The sequence below is a fragment of the Thecamonas trahens genome (assembly GCF_000142905.1).
Source record: "Thecamonas trahens ATCC 50062 unplaced genomic scaffold supercont1.23, whole genome shotgun sequence".
NCBI classification, from domain to species: Eukaryota; order Apusomonadida; family Apusomonadidae; genus Thecamonas; species Thecamonas trahens.
Window position 1 is genome coordinate 287,683 of NW_013657657.1, and position 19,298 is coordinate 306,980.

General features: G+C 63.5%; 7 protein-coding genes across 7 annotated transcripts in view; 3 read left to right on the forward strand and 4 right to left on the reverse strand.

Annotated features, from left to right (window-relative positions):
* Positions 1-212: 212 nt before the first annotated feature.
* Positions 213-1,424, forward strand: AMSG_05460 (BCP1 protein; the record flags this gene model as incomplete). The annotated part of the gene is made up of 2 exons (XM_013902419.1): positions 213-302; positions 651-1,424. The coding sequence occupies 2 exons, from the start codon at positions 213-215 to the stop codon at positions 1,422-1,424; spliced, it is 864 nt and encodes a 287-aa protein (XP_013757873.1).
* Positions 1,425-3,652: 2,228 nt separating this feature from the next.
* AMSG_05462 (flagellar associated protein) lies at positions 3,653-5,753 on the reverse strand. The gene is made up of 2 exons (XM_013902420.1): positions 5,464-5,753; positions 3,653-5,278 (listed from the first exon to the last, which is right to left on the reverse strand). Exon 2 carries the CDS (start codon positions 5,013-5,015, stop codon positions 3,795-3,797), a length of 1,221 nt encoding a protein of 406 aa, XP_013757874.1. The 5' UTR covers positions 5,016-5,278; positions 5,464-5,753; the 3' UTR covers positions 3,653-3,794.
* A 281-nt stretch (positions 5,754-6,034) lies between these two features.
* On the forward strand, positions 6,035-7,320 carry AMSG_05463 (uncharacterized protein). Its single transcript, XM_013902421.1, has 2 exons — positions 6,035-6,069; positions 6,387-7,320. The coding sequence occupies exons 1-2, from the start codon at positions 6,057-6,059 to the stop codon at positions 7,256-7,258; spliced, it is 885 nt and encodes a 294-aa protein (XP_013757875.1). The 5' UTR covers positions 6,035-6,056; the 3' UTR covers positions 7,259-7,320.
* AMSG_05464 (cyclin) lies at positions 6,463-8,590 on the reverse strand. Its single transcript, XM_013902422.1, has 2 exons — positions 8,413-8,590; positions 6,463-8,047 (listed from the first exon to the last, which is right to left on the reverse strand). Exons 1-2 carry the CDS (start codon positions 8,556-8,558, stop codon positions 7,318-7,320), a joined length of 876 nt encoding a protein of 291 aa, XP_013757876.1. The 5' UTR covers positions 8,559-8,590; the 3' UTR covers positions 6,463-7,317.
* Positions 8,591-10,583: 1,993 nt separating this feature from the next.
* AMSG_05466 (uncharacterized protein) lies at positions 10,584-11,813 on the reverse strand (the record flags this gene model as incomplete). Its single annotated transcript, XM_013902423.1, has 3 exons — positions 11,708-11,813; positions 10,627-11,431; positions 10,584-10,591 (listed from the first exon to the last, which is right to left on the reverse strand). Exons 1-3 carry the CDS (start codon positions 11,741-11,743, stop codon positions 10,584-10,586), a joined length of 849 nt encoding a protein of 282 aa, XP_013757877.1. The 5' UTR covers positions 11,744-11,813.
* A 604-nt stretch (positions 11,814-12,417) lies between these two features.
* AMSG_05467 (uncharacterized protein) lies at positions 12,418-14,232 on the forward strand. The gene has a single exon (XM_013902424.1). The coding sequence runs from the start codon at positions 12,803-12,805 to the stop codon at positions 13,769-13,771; it is 969 nt and encodes a 322-aa protein (XP_013757878.1). The 5' UTR covers positions 12,418-12,802; the 3' UTR covers positions 13,772-14,232.
* AMSG_11882 (uncharacterized protein) overlaps positions 13,875-19,298 on the reverse strand; it is a gene marked incomplete at both ends in the record, with an annotated part of 5,675 nt that continues 251 nt past the window's right edge. The window contains 4 exons of the mRNA XM_013902469.1: positions 13,875-13,897; positions 13,998-17,209; positions 17,388-18,224; positions 18,765-18,812. Of these exons, the coding sequence (XP_013757923.1) occupies positions 13,875-13,897; positions 13,998-17,209; positions 17,388-18,224; positions 18,765-18,812 (4,120 nt within the window). The remainder of the gene's footprint in view (positions 13,898-13,997; positions 17,210-17,387; positions 18,225-18,764; positions 18,813-19,298) is intronic.

Sequence of the window (19,298 nt, forward strand, 5' to 3'; positions counted from 1 at the left end):
CGCGTACATGCGCGCATGAAGCCGAACACTCTTAACTTTTCTCTCACAACAAACATTCTCTTTCATTTCTACGGCTCTTCCACTCGCTGCGCTGTTGGCTCTGTTTTGCGGTGAGATGGTGGCCCAAACCACGTGTGCGCACAGTAGCGCCGGCGAAGCGGTGGCCGCCGGCCGCGTTTTCCACCCAGCCCACCCCACTCTCCTTTGCTCCAATGTCTGCCACCACATCTGAGAGCCGCAAGCGCAAGGTCGAAGACTCTGACTCGGGAGCCGAGTCTGGCTCTGACTCTGGCTCTGAGGAGGTAAGCACCAGTTAAATAACTATCACCATCCACCTCATTCATCCATGGTGGCCTGCTTCGGGAAGGGCGACGGGAAGAGGGGGAAGCCGGGCAGAGGGAGAGGATTGGATCCCCCCTGGAGATCCGAGCCGAGCGAACGGTTTGGAGACGGGGAGGGGATCGGGGGGGAAAGGGAGGGAAAGGAGGGGGGGGGGGAGCTCATGGCGATGGACTTATGGTGATGATGGTGATGCTGATGGTTGTTTGAATGCCTGGGTTGGGTGCGGTTGCTTCTGCTGGTTATGATTGTGGTTGTGGTTGTCATGATGGCATGATGATGGCTGGGACTGGCGGTGCCGCGCATCACAGCTCGACATTGTCGACGTCGACTTTGACTTTTGCGATCCTTCGGCCGGAGACTTTTGGGCAGTCAAGCTCTCGCTGGCTCACTACATCGAGGCAGAAGAGTACGACGCTGGTTCTGTGGCCGATCTGGTGTGCGCGCAGCACGGAATTGGGTCGGTGGTCAAGGCCAACGGGCAGGTTGTGGGCTACATCTCGGCGGTTAACCTTCACCAGGACGGTGTGCCGGGCCTCGAGTCGATCAAGGCGTACCTGAAGCGAAAGGCGATAGGCGCTAACGCGGGCAACAAGACGCTGCACAAGGTGCTGGACAACACCGAGATGCCGGCCGGCCTTATTCTTAACTATCGGCTGCCCAACGCGCCTGATCAGCTTGCTACTCCTCTCCACGCCTCGCTCTTCCAGGAGCTCGCCGAGGTCTCGCTTGAGGAGCCCGAGTTTGGCTTTGACAACTACATCCTGCTCACCCGCTCGTACCGGACCCGGACTGCGGCGGCGACGCTGGATCCGGACGCGCCGCGGGCCAAGCGCAAGAAGCCGTCCACGACTGGCGACATCCAGCCGTTCTACGTGGAGGAGGAACTGTACTTCAAGCATGCGACGGCGCGGTACGATTTTGAGGTTCTGGACGACTCGGTTGAGGGCAAGCTGACCCTCGACGCCGTCGTTGACGTTGTTGGCCACATCCTGATCATTCCGGCCGACGCCATCGGTGCCCTTGTGGCCGAGATGGACGCGCTAGTGAGTGAGGCGCTTGAAGCACAGGTTGAGGACTTTTAGAGACAAGGAATAAAGACCAAGAGTGGAGAGCGGATGTCTCGTGGTTTGAAGCTTGGCAGCGTGCTTTATCATGTTGAGGCCTCGGCGGTCGCAGCCGCTCCGGAGCGCGGCTTGTATGTGACGACGCCTGGGCCGGTGGCGGCAAACCGCGGCTTGGACTGCGAGAAGATGGGCGCCGGTGAGCGGCCCTGGGTTGGGAGAGGAAGCGCCGAGAGCGGGGTGCGGTTGGCGTCGCGGCCGGCGTGGGTGTTCTCGCTGTGGGTGAGCGACTCGGCCGCGGCCTTGCCGGCAAAGTACGACGGGCGCAGCGAGTACGCCGAGCCTGCGACGGTGGCCGGCGGCTCCGACGCCGGGGCCACCACGGCCTCGGGCTTCTTGGGATCTGCCAGCGGGCCATGCGGGAGAACGGCATATGAGCCCGAGGCCTCACCGACGGCAAATGGGTTGCGCGATGCCGTCAGCGAGTTGTTCATCTGCTGGTTGAGGAACTTGATGAGGTTCTCGTTCGACTCGAGCTGATTACGTGACGCGGTGAGAGCCTCCTTGAGCGAGGCGTTATCATCGGTCACGCGCGCGAGGACCGCGTCCTTCTCGCCGAGTTGCGAGTGCAGGTCAGCAATGGTTCGCTCGGCCTTGCCCGCCGCAGCCTGGGCATCAGCGAGCGCAGCCTCCTGTTGGACCGAAATGGCGTTCTTCATCTTGATCTTGGACTTGAGGGCAAGAATGTCCGATTGCAGCTTGCGGATGATATCGTTGCCCTTGTTGATCTCTGCTGCTGCAGCCGCCACCTTGGCCTCGAGCTTGGTGTTGGTTGCCTTGTACAGCGCGAGTGTCTCGTCGTGCTGGGCGCGCGCCGCCGACGCCTCGACGAGAAGCGACTCGGTCTTGGCCACAAGCGCGTCCTTGTCGGCCACCTGCTGCTCGAGAGCGGCAATGCGAAGCTTGGCTTCGTTGATCGAAAGCAGCTGGGCGTGCTTGGTCGAGTCAAGGTCGACGTTCTGCCCGCGGATCGCCGCCAGCGCCGCCTTGGTCTCCTCGAGCTCGGCGTTGGACGCACCAAGCTTGTCGGCGAGGCTCTCTACTTGAGCCTCGAGGCGGGTGTTGGCGTCGACAAGCGTGTCCATGCGAGAGCGGGCGTCAGCAAGCTCGCGGGCGGCGGCGGCAGCGGCCTTGGCGGCCTCGCGGCGTTCGGCGTCGAGCTTGGCGGTCATCTCGGAGCGGACCTTGTCGAGGGCGCGGGAGGCAGCGGCGGCTGCCGATGTGGCGTCACGCTGGGCGAGCAGCTTCACACTGGCAACCTGCTCGGCAGCCTGAGACGATGCAACGGCAAGCTTCTCGGCCAGGGCCGCTCGGTCAGCTTCCAGCTCCGCCACCTGGGCCTCGAGCCGAGACGACGTCTCGTCGAGCTCGTACGTCAGCTGGGCCTCCGACTCGCGAGTCAGGGCCAGCTGCTCCGCCAGATACGCCTTGACATGCTCATCATCACCAAGGCGGAGCTTGAGCGTCAAATGCGAGAGAAAGCGCAGCGGGTTGGTCTCGACAATCGAGAGCTCGCCGACCGACGAGCCGGGTGGACCGACGTCGAGAAAGACGAGGAACTTGCCCTGTGAGCCGCCATGGCTTGCTGGCCCAGCAGGACCAACACTCGAAGCACCTGCGCAACGAGGCGAGGCATCCGATGAGGTGGAAAGCGAGGCAGGCGAGGACGAGAGCGAAGCTCTGACGGCGTCAAAGAGGCGAACCAGGTCCGAGGGAAAGGTTGCAAAGTCAACGAGGAGGCCTTGCTCGGCACGAAGGTTTTGAAAGGCGGCTTCATGGACATGGAGAAAGTACAGAAAGTATGGGTCCGAGCCTTCTGTCAGCCGCAGTCGCAGTTCTTTGTTCTCCAGAGCAGATGGACGGGTGTGGAGGGAGAGGGTGGCCCGGACAGCCACGTACTTTTCCTCCCGCCCGGGCGCACGGATGCACAGAGGCACCTCGCCGTCATACAGCATGTGGGCGTTGTCGCTCATGGCGGTGAGGATAAAAAGATGATGATGATGGTGGTGGTGGTGGTGGTGGTGGTGGTGGTGGTGGTGGTGGGTGGTGGTGGTGGTGGTGTGGAGTTGTGTGGCTGGTCCGCCAGTTTTTCGCGCCAAAACTGGTCGGTCAGTGGCAAGCGGCGGTGGCTGGCCGGCTGGCAGGTGGGCGGCTTGCCGGCCGGCAACTGTCAGACAAGTTGTGTTTGAGAGTATGTGTCGGGGTTTATCCACAGTATCATCAATCATGGTGGTGATCATGGTGTCGTGCTTGTCCTGTGCTGGCGTAGTAGCCTGGCTTTGCAGCCAACCAGGGGCGGGACAACGACAAGGTCAACGGCAACGAGCTTGCTCAGGCCCAAGGCTTGCTGGCCGACTTTGAGGAGAGCGGCATGCTGGCGAGCTCGACACAATACTTTTCCGGCACTCCGGCGGCGCGGAGCTCGGCAAGCTTGCGGTCGCGGATGGCCTCGAGCTTGCGGATGCGCAGCTCTTCCTCGAGATCGTCATGGCGACCCTCCTCGCGGATGGCACGGCGCTCGCGCTTCTTGGCCTCGTCGCGCTGGAGCATCTGGCGGCGGACCTCGTTGCGGTAGTTACGAACGCGCTCAGCCTCCTCGGTGCGGCGGCGCTCCTCGTCCTCCTGGATGGACTTTTGGACTTGGACGACGCGCTCAAACTCCTGGCGGTCCTGTGCGGCCTGTGCGGCGATGAGGCGCTCCTTGTGCATGAGCTGCTCCTCGCGCGCGGCCTTGAGCTCGTCCTCCATGCGCTTCTTGCGGCGGGCTTCCTCGGCCTCCTTGCGCCGCCAGTCGCGCTCGTACTGCTCGGCGGCGCGGCGGGCGAGGAGCTCGTCGCGGGCAGCCTGCTTGTCGATGATGCGCTGCTGCTGACCGCGGACGCGGGCGACTTCGCGGGCCTTCTGGGCCTTGATCTTGGCGACTTCAGCCTGGTACGCCTCCTCGCGACGGGCCTTTTCCTGGACGTACGCCAGGATGCGCAGGTCATCCTGCCGCTCGCGCTCGGCCTCGATATCGCGCTTTTTGGCCAGCTCCTTGTTGGCGGCGTCGATCTCGAGGCGCATCTCGTGCTGGACAGCGAGCTTTTGCTCGAGCGCCACTCGCTCCTCCTCCTTCATCTCAGCCATCTGCGCGAGGAGAACCTGGCGCTCGGCCTCAATGCGGGCAAGGTTCTTGAACCGCTCCTCCTCGCGCTCGGCAATCTGCATGCGGATGACCTGCGCCGACTCGCGCTGCTCCTTGCGGCGGGCGATATCGCGCTGCTTGTACGTCTCAATCTTCTCCAGCCGGAGCTTCTCCATCTCCTCGGCAATACGCGCCTCGCGCTCGGCGTTGATCTTCTTGCGGCGCTGCTTCTCCTCGAGCTGCGCGTCGCGGATGGTCACCGTCTTGGCGTGGCGGACCAGGGCGTTCATGGCCTTGACCTCGTCCATCTCCTCGTCGAGCTGCGCCTGAGCCATCGCCCGAACGAATGCCTCCTCTAGCGCCCGCTCCTTGGACACTGTGTGACGGTGAGGGTCACGCTTCTTCTTGGCCGCATCGATACGGCGCATTCGCTCCTTGCGGTCCTCGGGCGTCACCGGGCAACGCCCGACCCGCGTCCACGCGGCGTTGATCCGCGCGACGCCGCATCTGCCTTGGCCTTGGCCCGGATCCGCTGCAGGTCGTTCACCCCAATAACCGCTGCCTTGGGTGCCCGCGCATCGAGCGTCTGGCCCGTCCCCTTGCTCCTCGTCCGCAGCGTCCGCACCGAATCCTGCGTCACCACCGTCGTTGTTGCCCCCCCCCTGCTCCGCGGCGTCCGCGAGCCCCGAGCCTATCGTAGCAACCAACATCACACAACATAGCATGTGAGTGAGTGAGTGAGCATGCGCGGGTGTGGTACCCCCCCCCCCCTCCGCTGCTGCAGCGGGTGGAGCTGCCCGCGTCCCAGTGCCCTCTCTCCCCCTCTCGTCGCTCCCCCCCCCTCCCTCCCCCTCAGGCCTCCGTCTGTCTCCGTACTGCAAGCATATATATCACCAGATGGGTATTCTTGCGTGGACGTGTAGTTCTCTTTGTCTCTCTCCGACTAGCTCTTGTTTGTGCGAGCGGTGGTGGTGGCTATCCCTTCCTGACTGTCTTCTTCTCCTTGCTCTCCTCGCTCTCCTCTTCGCCTCGTCGTCCGTTGGTCCGCAAAGCCAACAAAGTTAGTGCCGAGGGACAATGGCAAAACGGCCTGTTCAACCCATTGCCGGTATTGGACGAGGTCAATTGCAGAATAATCATTGAGCCTCCCCCCCCCCTCCCCTCCCCATGACCCAGACTTCCCCAACTCCCCACAAACCAGCCCATTTGCACCACCATCGTTCATCCATCTACTTTGACGACATACCAATGATTACATCCGATATTATCCATGACACTGCACTTGCATGAAGAACACCCGCGAGCGCATCAACCATCCAGCATCCATCGATTAATCGATGCAGTTTGATGTGATCTGTTGCGTCAGCCATATGTTCCCGACGGTTTCTCGCGAGAGAGTGAGACAGAGCCAACAACAGGTGGAGTATTGGAGACGTGTTGGAAGGGTACACTTGTCGCACACATACAACATGGGCAAGCATCGTACGTACATACCAACATGTTCTTCTTCGTACTCTATATCCCTCATACATACTTGGATGGTCCGGCGTGTGTGTGTGTGTGTGTGTGTGTGTGTGTGTGTGGGTGGGTGTTGTGGTAGGGTGGGTGGGTGGGTGGAAGAAAAAGGTGCCGAAGTGCGGAACGGTGGCAAAGGGTATCGCCGCACGTGCGGGTGGCTGGCTGGCAGGGGGGGGGTCAGTGGCGGAGAGATTGGGTGGGGTGGGTGGGGTGGGGGGTGAGCAGAGGGAAGACGAGCAACTTACCTGTTGTATGTGTCATGTTCTTGGGGATGTGTGTAGAGTACACCAAGCTTGAGCGCGTGGACGTGGTCGAGTCGACCAAGGACGTGGAGCTCGTTGAGGTCGCGGCTGTTGAGGTGGAGGAGCCGGCGGCGCCGGTGGTCGACGACGCGACAGTGCCCGACGATGAGCTGTACTACGGTTGGCTCGCTGAGCGGCAGTACGCGGTGGACGTGCGGTCGATCTGGTCGCGGTCGTGGGAGCTCTACCGCAACCACGCCGGTCTCCTGACGGGCGGGTTTGTGGCGGTCGTTTTCGCGCACTGCCTGGTGGGCCCTGGCTCGCTCCTCGGCTCGTACATGGGCTACGGCTACCTTGTGATGCTGATGAACGGGATGCGCGCGTCGAACACGACAGGCTTCATGAAGTTCAACGACCTCTTTTCCGGCTTTTCGCTCTTTGTCCCGCTCCTCGGCCTCATGCTCACGCAGGCGGTCCTGATGATCTCGGCGATTGTGGCGTACATCTTTGCGGTTATCGGCCTCTACTTCCTGATCTTCATCAAGCTTTCGGCGCCTGCCTGGGTCGGCTACCCGTACCTCGCGGTTGTTCTCGCCCTCCTCTACCCGCTCATCTACGTCTCAGTCGGTATCCACATGGCAGCGCCCGTCCTCCTCGAGTTCCACACTCGCCGCATCGGCGTCTTTGCCTCGGTTGGCCTCGCCTTTAAGCAGCTGAACAAGAAGTTTACCTCGGTCGTCCTCTTTGTCACCATGCTCGCCTGCTTCCAGGTCCTCGGCACTCTCGCTTTTGGCGTCGGCATCTTCTTCACCGCCCCGCTCTCGATTGTCCTCTACATGACGCTTGTCAAGGATATGTTCGGCCTCAACGCCTCCGAGTTCCGTGCCAGCGAGTGCGTGGTCTGCGTTTAGAGCGCTCCGTCAACTTTCTTTCTTCTTTCGTTCAACAAACAAACAAACACACAACTCTCTCAGTACGGCGCCGGGCGCGCGGTGCGCGACGAGTGCTTCTGCGCGCCATGGGCACCGGCAGTCTGTTGGCGCTGCGGGGGCTGCGAGCGGGCAGGTTGTGGCCGCGACGCGGTCGAGGTCGACGAGCTGGCGCCGGCCGAGCCCTGGGCCACTACCGTTCCACCGTGACGGGCGTACATGTCCAGGATCTCGTTGGAGATCATCTCAAGGGTCTTGAGCGGGACGCCGACGATGTCAATCCACGACTTGCCCTCCAGTTTCTCGTCGAGATTGACCTTTTGGTGCAAGGCAGAGAGGTAGATGGCGGCGGCAGCAACCTCCCGCGGCTGGTACCGCAGACACAGCGTCATGCTCAGCGAGTCGTTGATGAACGACCACGCCGACTGGGCCAGCTCACGCGAGGCGTGGATATCCGAGGCCATGGGCATCAGGTCCTTGTACGGGTGGACCACCGTGAGGTCAAAGGCCAGTGTCTGCAGTACCTTGCGCTCGTGGATCAAAATCTGCTCCTTCAGCTGGAACAGCTTGCTGTCGTCGCGAGCCTCGCCTGGATACCGTTGCTCGAACGCCATATCCACCACGTTGCGCAGCTTCTTGCTTGATTCTTCCACCTTTGTGGCGAGGAAGAGGCACGTCACCGCCACCAGCCACGCATCGTGCTTCTTGAACGAACGCCGCAGGAAGAATCGATGGAAGAACAGCACGGCCGTCGCCTTGGCCAACGTCGGTCTGTCGCCACGCGCCCACACCCGCGCCACGCCACACCGCATCCCAGCATGAGTTTCGCTCACACCCGCACACCCACCCAAGGCGCTTCTCCACCCAAGCCCGACGATGGCATTCGCCCGCATCAAGCCTGAGCCTCGCACGCGGCGTCAAGACGAGACGGAGAACGCAGCCTATCGTACGATAGTCTGGGCACATCCGTCTTGCATACATTGGCCTCTACCCGTCCGTCCGTCTGTCCGTCCGTCTGTCCGACGGTCTGTCCGTCCGCCCGTCTCTGTCCGACCGTATCCGTCCACGTCCCCCTCCCCCCCTACCCCCCTTCCCTCTCCCCCCCCCCCCCCCCCCTCCTCTCCTCAAGCACGTACACATTCAGCTTGGCACCCAGGTGCAGAATGGCCATGCACTGCTTCTGGCGTTCGGCACACTCTGTGGCATAGTCCATGCCGTCCTCCCGCGACGGTGTGTGCTTCTTGAGCTCGTCCAGCGTCACATACCACGAAGATGCCTCCATCACAGCCACTCCAATGTCAACTAACACGCCGTGTCAAACTATGTCCTCTTGCTTGCTGTGCTTGCCCTGCCTCCGTCCCGCCGGGTAGAGTCCGGGGAAGTGCGGTGTCCTCCCCTCCCGCCTTGGTCGCCTCCGGCGACCCACCGACTGACCGCCGGATCGCCCGCCCGCCAGCTCACCTACCAGCTCACCTGCCCACCAGCTCACCTGCCCACCAGCTCACCCACCCGCCCGATCGCCTGCCCACCAGCTCACCTACCCGCCCGATCGCCTGCCCGCCCGATCGCCTGCCCGCCCGATCGCCTGCCCGCCCGATCGGCTCACCTGCCCACCCGATCGCCAGCTCAACCACCAGCTCGCCCACCCGCCAGCTCACCTACCCGCCCGATCGCCCGCCCGCCAGCTCACCTACCCACCCGATCGCCAGCTCAACCACCAGCTCGCCCACCCGCCCACCAGCTCGAGTACTCGATAGATCATCGGGATATTGACCTTGGCTGTGGTATGGTGGTCAAGCAGAGGGAGGTCTGCCAAGTTATGCACTGCCGATGGATGTGTGCAGCGGTCAGATCACCCACCGCCGATTGCTCACGCCAAGCCGGTTGAAGATGGAAGCGTACGTAATCAACCAGTCGATCTGTCTTTGATCACTATCACCTACACCATTAGCGGCTGCGCAGAGACGACATGACCATGCTCTCCACCCGACTCGGTTCCTTCCCCTCCCCCCCCCTCCACCAGCACCCCACTCACGCCCACCACCATGACCGACACCGCCTCGGAACCGCTCGCGCGCCCGTACATGACCTCGTTCAGCTCTGACAAGCCATCTTTGAAAGAGCTCGAAGCCTATCTCGCTCTCCCGGACTTTGCTCGGGCACAGGTGCGGGTGCCGGGGTCGGCGCCAGTCGAGTCGGAGACGGAGACGGAGACGGAGACGGAGACGGAGACGGAGACGAATCCGAACGCGAACGAGTGGCCGCTGACAACCTCGACCGGTGCTAAGCGACCGTACACGTGGTACAACGCTGTGACCACGCTTGATGGCGTTACATCGTTTGATGATCCTCCGGATCACCTCGGTGCCGCCGCCGTCGCCCTCGCCCACGATCCACAGGCGGCGTCGTCTGCTGACGGTCGCGTGTTGTTCGCCGGCCGCATGGTCTGCCACGCCCTCGTCCACGGCGGCAACACTGTGCGGAGCGAGCCGCGCCTCTTTGGCGGTATTCCTCTTGCTGATCTTGCTGCCGAGCGCCAGCGTCTTGCCGGCGACGCCGCGGCAGACGTCCCGCTCCAGGTCATCCTCTCCGGATCCGGCGCACTGCCTGTCGACGATCCCGAGTGCTGGCTGCTCGCGCCCGGCGGCAGCCACAAAGTCGTCATCTTGACCTCGCCTACTGGCCACGCAGCACTTGTCGATTCCTGGGGTGGCGTCGAATGCGTACCGGACCACGTGACGCTGGCCGCGTTTGCTCCGGCAGGCGATCCTACCAGCCGCGCCTGCGACGTCGACCTCGCGGATGCCTTTGCGTATCTCTACACCAAGCACGGTGTGCGGCTTCTGGACATGTGCGCCGGCGGACGGGCGGCGGCGGCCATGCTCCGCCTCGGGCTCATCGACGAAGTTCGGCTGACGTACACCTCGCAGTTTAGTGGGCGATCGAGCACGATGGGGCGGCCGCGGCCGCTGGTCTTTGATGCGAGCGCTGGCGCCCCGCTTGGCGTCTTTTCTGCGGTGCGGCTGCAGAACGAGGGGCTCCGCGCCGCCGGCCGCCGGCATCTCTTCCTCCGGGCCTCGGTCGTCATGTGACCCGAAGCGGAACTGTGGTCTTGTTCTCCCACTCGAAGCAGTCGGGCTCCGGCTGGTTGGCTACTCCGCGAGCATCGTGCAGCTCGAGCAGGACCTTGCGCGTCGCCTGTGTGTAAGTGAGGCCATCGACGTCTGCTGTTCGGAGAGGAACATGTCCACCGTAGCGAGGGATGCGCCCCGGTGCCGAGTCGGATAGAGGCTCGGCGTGCACATCGTCACCGGTCTCGGCCAACACGCCGGCCGGGATGCCCCCAGCACGGACCGACGCCAGCGCCGCAGCCCGGGTGTGGACCTCGGCGGTCCGGTTGATGAGGCCGGCCCGCGAGGTGCCAAGTCCAATCCGCGAGTTGCGGCCGGGTACAAAGCCGGCGTACCCGTTGGCGACCCGCGACGGCGGACGAGCGGAGGCGGCGCCGTCGTCCCCAGCCGCCGCCGCCGCCTCGAGCGCCGACGCCGCGCCGCGCGGATACAGCCGCTTGCCCTTGGTCCCGGGCGCGGTCGGCTGCGGCTCAAGCCGCCGATGGTGAAGTGCCGCCGCGACCGTGTTGTCATTGCTGTTGCCATCGGCGCCGGCGTCGGCGTCGGTGTCGGCGTCGATTGTCGCCACGGCCGAGTTGTGCAACGTGGGGTGCCAGGTTGACGAGAGCGAGGCATCCGGCCGGAACGGAATGTGTCCGCCGTACCCCGGCGCCGCCCACGGCCGAAGCCTGGTCTTCTCCAACCGGGCCTTGCGCTCTGCCGCCGACGTCATGGCGGCAAGGAACGGCGGCGCTGCGCCCGGTGTCGAGATCGGGCCAACAGGCGTGGGGCGAACAAAGACACCATCTGCCACCCCCGACGACAACGACAACGACGACGACGCGGTAAACGCTGCCTGCGCCGGAGTAGTGGTCGAGTCGACACTCGGCGATGCCGCTGCCTTTGCCACCACCTTGAGATCTGCCCGACGGGCTGTCTCGGACGCCCGCCGCTTGCTAGCCCGATCACTGCCAGTGGCCCCTGGCCTCAACGTCGGATTGTATGCGCCACGGAAGCCAGCCTCGATGCGGGCATTGTACTCGGGCTACATGCAACAATACGTGAGTCCTTCACCCGTTCTCACTACATGTACTTCCTCTGTGTCTCTGCGCCTCTGCGCCTCTGCTCGGATGAGGCTAGTGAGACAGTCCGTTGGCCACGCGCTTTGACCTGCTGCCAACGGACACGGGAGTGCGACTGGCAGGGAGCGTACCTGGAACTGGGTATGTGTTCCCAGGGGCAACCCATCACGGATACGCCCGCCAATACGCTCTACACGAGCATAGGCAGGTGGAGCGTCTTGTGGTGGAAGCATCGGTACGTGACCGGCATATCCGGCAATGGCGTGGGTCGACATGCTCCCGAAAGTGAGGTGCCTCTGCCACCAAACGGCCGCGGGCAGCCGACCAATACGCCCCCCCCCCCCCCCTCCTCACCACCTAATGGACAATCTAGTACGATCCTGTCTGTTGATCCTCGTCCTTTCGTCTCTCGTACGATCTGCACACGGCGGGTATGTAGGATAGGTAGCATTGGTCTAGCGGATGAGCATGGACTTTGGGGTGGGTGGGTGTGGTGGGTGTGGGTGTGCGGGAAGGGGGGTTGACTCGGACCAGGCTGCTCACCTCACCTCGGTTGGCCCTAGCAAGACTCGATCGCCTCCCTCCCCCCCCTCCCCACCCCCCCCCCACCCCTACGAACACACACAAACCGGGGGTTAATCTCGTATTATCGCTCCGCTGTGTCTCAAACAGCCCGGCTGTCGTGATCGCCCGACGTATCCCCATCACCACGACACCCATCGACCTCCTCCCTCCCCCCCCTCCCCCCTCTCAAGCTCCCGTCCCCCCATCAAGCTCCCGTCCACATCCTGATCCTAATCCTGATCCCAATCTGCACAATAACGATGATGATGATGATCTCATCCCTCGCCCTCCCCCCCCCCCCCCCCCTCCCCTCCCACTCCCTCATCCCAGCTGACGCCACCCGCGCGCTCAGTACCCAATGTTCCAACCAAAATGATGTCGTCATGCACCCGCGCGGGCCATCCATCCTTTGAGCGAAACGCGACAGGCATAGAGGGTGGAGGTAGTACCTGACGCATTTACTGGCTACTTTCCATCGCCAAGGAGTAAGGCAGTACTTGACGACAGAGTCCAGGAGTATAGTCTTCAAGCACATTCTCTCTCTCTCTCCTCTCTCTCTCTTTCTTACTCGGTCTCGCCCTCTCAACTTGCCGCCGCTGCTCTCGTGTCGCCAGCTCGCCCCCGCAAGACGCACACGCCGCCAGCATCACAGTTCAACTCCCAGTCAACATTCTCTCCTGTTGTTGTTGTGGAGGATAAGGCTAGTCATCGGGCGGTTCATCAACTTGCTGTGATTGTCCAGGGTTTTGTCATCGGAGGTTGACTCGGTCATGTCGTACTCGCAGCAGACTTCGATGCCGTCATCATACACGCTTTCGCATCCGATCTCACCGATCTCACTCTCGCCGCAGCCAGCAGCTGGTCACGGAGATGATGATGACTCGGATGCTGTGCCCGAGTTTACTCGCATTGTCTGTGGTGCTTGTCACGCGCCCAACTCGCTCGAGGTGAGCCACTGCTCAAAGTGCGGTGCAGCTGTCTCGCCGACTACCTGTGCGCTCACCACCTCGCCGTGCCCGTTCTGTCTGCTGGTCGCGGCCTTGGATGCAGCAGGCGCGGTTGGACACTTTGATCCGCCGCTTGCCGTGGGCAACGAGAGTGTACACTACGCCGACTCGGACGTTGTGGTCTTTGATGCCTTCCACGCCGCGTCGTGGCTGCAGCTCAACATCATTCCGCGCCACCACGTCGCTCACCTCGCTGAGCTCGACAGCTCACCAGACTACGCCACTGCGGCTGATCGCAAGGCGCTTCTGGTCAAGCTCTACACTGCTGGCATGGCGGTGACCGAGCGCCTTGTCGCTGTCGCCGCGCCGCCGTGGGCCGCCGAGGAGGTTTACTACCCAACGGCCCGCAACCCGGACATTACCTTTACCGCCGCCTACAACATGCCGCCTTCGGTCCCGCACCTCCACTTGTACATCATTGCCACCCCGTACCAACGTCCGATGAGCTTCATGCGGTCGCAAGCCGTCGCCTTTCCGCGCTCCAAAACCCACGCCGCCGTCCTCAACTCCCTCGACCGCCACGGCCGCTGCATTGCCGGCAAAGATCGCGAGGCGCCCGAGTACGAGGCCGAGGAGCGCGCCGCTCATGCCGTCGACGTCGCCCGCATCGTCTCACTCCACGTCGAGCGGACCGCGCGCCTCCACGCTGCCGCCACATCGCCCAAGGCCTCGGATGTCTCGGACGCCGAGCTCCAGTTTTACCTCGGTGGTCAGTTTGAGCCTGCGGCCTAGCTGCTTGCCGCGACTGCCGCCACCGCTCGGTCAAAGAGGACCACCCGCGGGGGTTCGGTGATGGACGACGACGTGCTCACCACCGTGGCCACAGAGCCGAGCGTCACTCCGCGTCCGGCACAGAGGCTTGACCCACAGAGGATTGGCTCGTACTTGCGCTGTTCAACAGGCACCACCACCGAGTTGCTCGCGTCAATGCTCACCGCGGTGTCGGCCAGCTGCGCACGCCGCAGCTGCCACCCGTGGGCCCGGAGCTCCGACTCGGTGGCCGATCCGCGCGGAACTTTGCCGGTCGTCACAATCTGCCCACACGCCCGGCATCCGAGCTCGATCACGTCCTTGGCTTCCTCATCGTCGAGCCCTGCACTGCAAGTAGCGTCGCTCGGCGCGCCGGCTGGCCCGCTCTCGTCATCGCCGTCGAGCTCGAGCACCACCGCGGGCTTGCCCGACGCCGCCGCCGCCCGCTGCTCAGCGGCCTCGGCGGCTGCCGAATGAAAGTTGTGCAGCGCCTGGCCAAAGGCTTGCGGATTGGGGAACGATTGGATGGCAGTGCGGACCCACTTGGAGAGCGACGGTGCGATCGAGGACCGTGCGAACCGCTCGTCGACCAGCAGGATCGAGCCGTAGTCGTTGCGGTGGCGGATGCACCGGCCGAGCGCCTGGTTGAGGGCTCGGAACGCCTGCAGCGTGTACCACTTGGAGCCCGGCAGCAGTCCGCGGCTCGTCGAGTGTGTGTCGTTGTATCGCCGCTTGATGGTGATCTTGCGGTCCTTGATGTTGGGGTACGGGATGCCAACGCAAAGCACCGACCGCGCGTTGTCATCGGAAAAGTCGATGCCCTCGGAGACCTTGCCACGGTAGACCGCAAGCAGCACCGCCCCGCCGATCGTCGGCGGCGACGCCTTGGAGCCCTTGATCGCTGCGTAGAACTTGGCCATGGTACCTTCAAAGTCGGCCTTGGCCCGAGGCTCCTGCACCACACGCTTCAGCTGCGAGAGCTGTGCGTATAGCCCGGTCTCCTTCCACCGCTTCACGAGCTTGTCCAGCAGCGTGTACGACGTGACAAAAACAAGCATTCCGTGCGGCACAATGTGCGCCAGCGCCTTGACCGTCTCGCCGAGCTGGTCCTGGAACTCGAGCGTGTTCGAGTGCTTCCACGTCGAGTTGAGCGTGTAGCCAGACGGCGCCTGGACCAGTGGCGTCACAAACACCTGCTTCTCCATGTCGATTACATGCCCAGCCTCGAGCACAATCGGAAATGGCGCCATCAGCTCAGACTCGAACGAGTCGAGCGGCGAGAGCGTGCCAGAGGTGAGGATGACCGACCGCGACTCACCAGCAAGCGAGTTGAACACAATGCCCGGGTTCATGCACCAAAAGTTGAGCGAAGTTTCGAACCCGGTCTCGCCTGCGCTGCGGCTAGGGCCGCTTCCACCTTGGTTCCCGCTGCTGCCTGGGCTCGCCCCACCGTGCCCGCTACCAACCGTCACCGCCGACAGTGGTGACGACGCAAACGCGCGCTGTGCCGAACGAGCGCCCCGCCGCTGCCGATGCCGGTTCGGCGTCGAAAAGAGACCCGAGTCCATGTGCCCGCCGCCGCGTCCACCACGTCCGCCGCGCCCGCCGCCGCGCCCGCCGCGCCCGCGCCCAAATTGCGCCTTGCGCACCTTGCGCACCAGCATGACATAGTCGGCAGCGTGCACGCCGTCGTCGCGGACGCAAATGTCGACCACAAACAGCAGCGTCTCCAGGACAACAAAGGTCTCTGCGGTGAGGACATGGGTGTTGTCGTCATCGCGCGGCCCGCCCTCAGCCGAGTCGCGCTTCGACTTTTCTTGCCGGATGTCGTTGGCCGACTTGAGGGCGGCTCGGACGACAACGAGCGACGACGGCGTGAGTCCCATTTGCTCCAGCGCCGCAAGGAGCGAGCGGCCGGCGAGCTCCGGGGACTCCTCTACCTCATATTCGACGCCGCGCAGCGACGACGCCGCCGTGTTGCGGAGCCAGCCTAGAACGGCGTCGATGACAACCAGCAACGGCTCGTACGCAGCGCGCGCTGTGTCAGACGTCTTGCGTCCTGCGTCGAGATCTTTCTGCGCGTGATCAAGCGAGTCGAGCGTGAGCTGCGCCGAGCCGGCGTCACGGCACGAGTCCTCGATGTTGTGGGCCTCATCGAGGATGACAATAGCGTTGGAGAGCGCGATCGACATCGAGCCGCGGACTAGTGGATCAACGAGGTAGTTGTATGGGCAGAACACAATGTCAGCCGTCTCAGCCAGGTTCTTGGACGCAAAGTACGGACACCCGCGCTTGCGCCGACCGGCCGACACCAGGTTCTCGATGTCCCACACCTTGGTCGAGAACACTGGGTCGCTCGCCAGCCGCTGCACATTGTGGTTGAACCCGCAGCCTGCGTGCTCGAGCAGGGCCTTGCACTCGTCGTTGCGTCGGGCAGACTTGGAGACCCGCGGATGGATGCAGTACTGCTCGCGCGAGGCCAGAATCGCCATCCGCGGCCGGTACGCCGTCGCCCGCAGCTCGCCCACAATTTGATGCACCTGCGAGTGGGTCCGCGACGCAAAGTAGATCCGCGGCGGGTCCTGCGCGAGCTCGGCGGCGTCGGCTCGCGCCTGCTTGTCCGCTTCTGCATCACCCGAGTCAAACATCGCATCTTCGCCCCGGGACTCGCTTGCGCTATTGGACACCTTGCCCTTGCCTTTGAAGCTCCCAGAGAGCAGCTTGGCCCTCTTGGCCGGCGGGCCCGGCGGCGGCGTCGACGCCCGCGGCTTGGCCTCCACAGGCGGGCTAGGCGGGAGCGGCGGGGGTGCCGGGCCGGGCATAAAGTCATCGTCTGACGACAGCATCGTCGTTCGTCCAGGCTGCGGCTCGGCAGACGCGACCATCGCCGTCGCCTGATTGTCGCCCAAGCCCGGCGGCGGCTGCGCCGGCAGCGGACCGCCTCCCGGCTGAGGCGTTGCGTCACCATCGCCGTCATCACCCGGCAGTGGCTCCTTGGCTGATGGCTCCAGAAGATCGACGAGCTTGGACGGACCGGGCGGCGGCGGCGGATGCGGGCCGGTAGGCCGGCGACGTGAATTGTGCAGCTCGTCGTGGGCCACCGCCGACTTGGCCATCCGCACGGTCTGGGCCAGGCGGTACTCACGGAGGCGACGGCGAGCGGCAGCCCGGCGGGTGAGAACCTCACGCTGCCAAGCAAGCGTTGAGCAGAGGAGGGCGAGCGACTTGCCTGAGCCGGTGGGCGACTCGAGGAGGGCATTCTTCTTCTCCGCCACGGCCTTGATCACCTTGGCCATCATGGCCATTTGCGAGGGGTAGGCCTTGAAGGGGAACTTGACGTTGACCCCGCCAATCCAGTATGACTCACCGCCCTTGCGCGACATCCTCACTTGTTGCTCGGTCCTCAGCTGTACCTTGTATCTGCTGAAAAGGAGAAGCCGGGGCGTGAGGCGTGCGGTGTGTGGGGTGAAGTGTGCTGGCGGCCATCGAAACTGCGACCTTTTTTGGTTGGGCGGCAGTGAGTCGCACGACTAAACAAGATACGACTGAACAAGATGAGGCGACGGATGGAGAAGAGAGACTTTTGACGACGACCTACAGCTTGAAGCCCGAGTGCATGGCGGCGATGCCAAACGAGAGGTTCGAGTAAGAGACGGCGCGGAAGCCGGCGTCGTCGATCATGGCCTTGAACGTCTCCTGGTCCGGGAACTGGCGGATGGACTCGACGAGGTACTGGTACGAGTCGCGGTCGTTGGCCACCAGCTCGCCCAGCAGTGGGATGAGCTGGAACGAGTACGCATCGTAGGCCTGCGAGAGGACAGGGAGGGCGACGCGGGAGAACTCGAGGCAGAGGAAACGGCCGCCCGGGCGAAGGACCCGATACGACTCGCGAAGGGCAGCAGCAACGTCAGTCGTGTTGCGGATGCCAAACGAGATGGTGTATGAGTCAAACGTATTGTCTTCAAACGGCAGCGCCTCGGCATCGCCCTGGACCCACTCAAGGCCGGCCGGATCGCGGCCGTCGGCGGCAGCCCGCTCGCGACCGACGCCGAGCATGCCCTCGTTGATGTCGCAGACGGTGACCTTGGCCGGAGCCGTGGCAGCACCTGCCGGCTTGCGCCCGGCGTGGTCGAGGCAGCGGAAGGCAATGTCGCCCGTCCCGCCGGCCACGTCGAGCATACGCATGCCGGGCGTCGGATCGAGGGCCCGGACAAACTGGTCCTTCCACACCCGATGAACTCCGGCAGACATGAGATCGTTCATCACATCGTACATATCAGCCACATTGGAAAAGACCTCGCCAACCAAGGCCTTCTTCTCATCCACAGGCACGTCCCGGAAGCCAAAATGGGTGGTCGAACCATCTCCGACCGTCCCTGCCTTCGACGACGCGGCACGAGTCACTGCCGCCACCACCACACCGACTACCGCTGTCCTCGCTCCAGCACCCATGTTCCGACCCATGCCTGCTACCGCCCGTCCTACTCCTAGCATGCTTGTGTTGCGCGTGTAAGAGTGCGGTGTGTCTGTGAGCGTGTGTGGCGGGGTGGTGGCGGTGGCGGTGGTGGCGGTGGTGGGTGAGGGTGGCGGCTGACGAACTGTTCGTCGCAGCAGCCGGCTGAGCCTAAGAGATAGATCAAAGGGAGATGGCACCATGGCTGTGTGTGTATGTGTGTGTGGGAGGTGCTGTTCATTCAGGATGCAGTCGTGGGTGTGATCAGGCTCACGAGTCGGCGTGGGAGAATGATGGTGCGATGAGCGGGAACATCTGCGACATGTAGATTGAGGCCCAGCTAGAGAGTGGCAAACCGAGAAGGTCGGGGTGAGTTGCGGAGAGGGGGATGGGGAGGGGGGGGGGGGAGAAGGGGAAGGGGAGGGGAGTGAGGGAGGAGAGAGAGAGAGCGAGGAGAGGGGAGGGGAGGAGGGAGGGGGGGGAGGCGGAGGCGAGGGAGCGATCACGGCTTCTTCCACGTACAAGATCCACATGCAGAAGGTGAGAGTGATGATGAGAGTGCGGACCAGCCTATCCATCCATACACCACCACGTTGCCCACGGCAGAGCACCACCACGTTGCCCACGGCAGAGGACCACCACGTTACCCACGACAGAGTACCGCCACGTTACCACCCACAAAGCCCACAGCCACCCGACGACCAAGTGAGTCACTCATCCACCCCATCAACCTATACACCCATACCCTTTCCTTATACAGCCTCCCCTTTCTCCTCTCGATCCTGCTCATGCCCACACCAGGTGTCCACCCTCCCCAGGTCACGCGGAGCAAAGCGAGTCACACCGCACCGCACCGAGAGCCTCTCACACCCAGCAGGCCTGGGTATGGCAGAGAGGCAGAGAGGCAGAGAAAGGGGGAGAGCGCAGGGGGGGGGGGAGTGGTGGGATAGCGGAGTGTGTTGAGAACGTAGTGGGAGAGGGCGGAAGGATAGGGAGGGGGGGGGAGGGGAGAAAGTGCTTGCACAAGCCACGTCGTCCCCACGTCGCCCCCCCCCC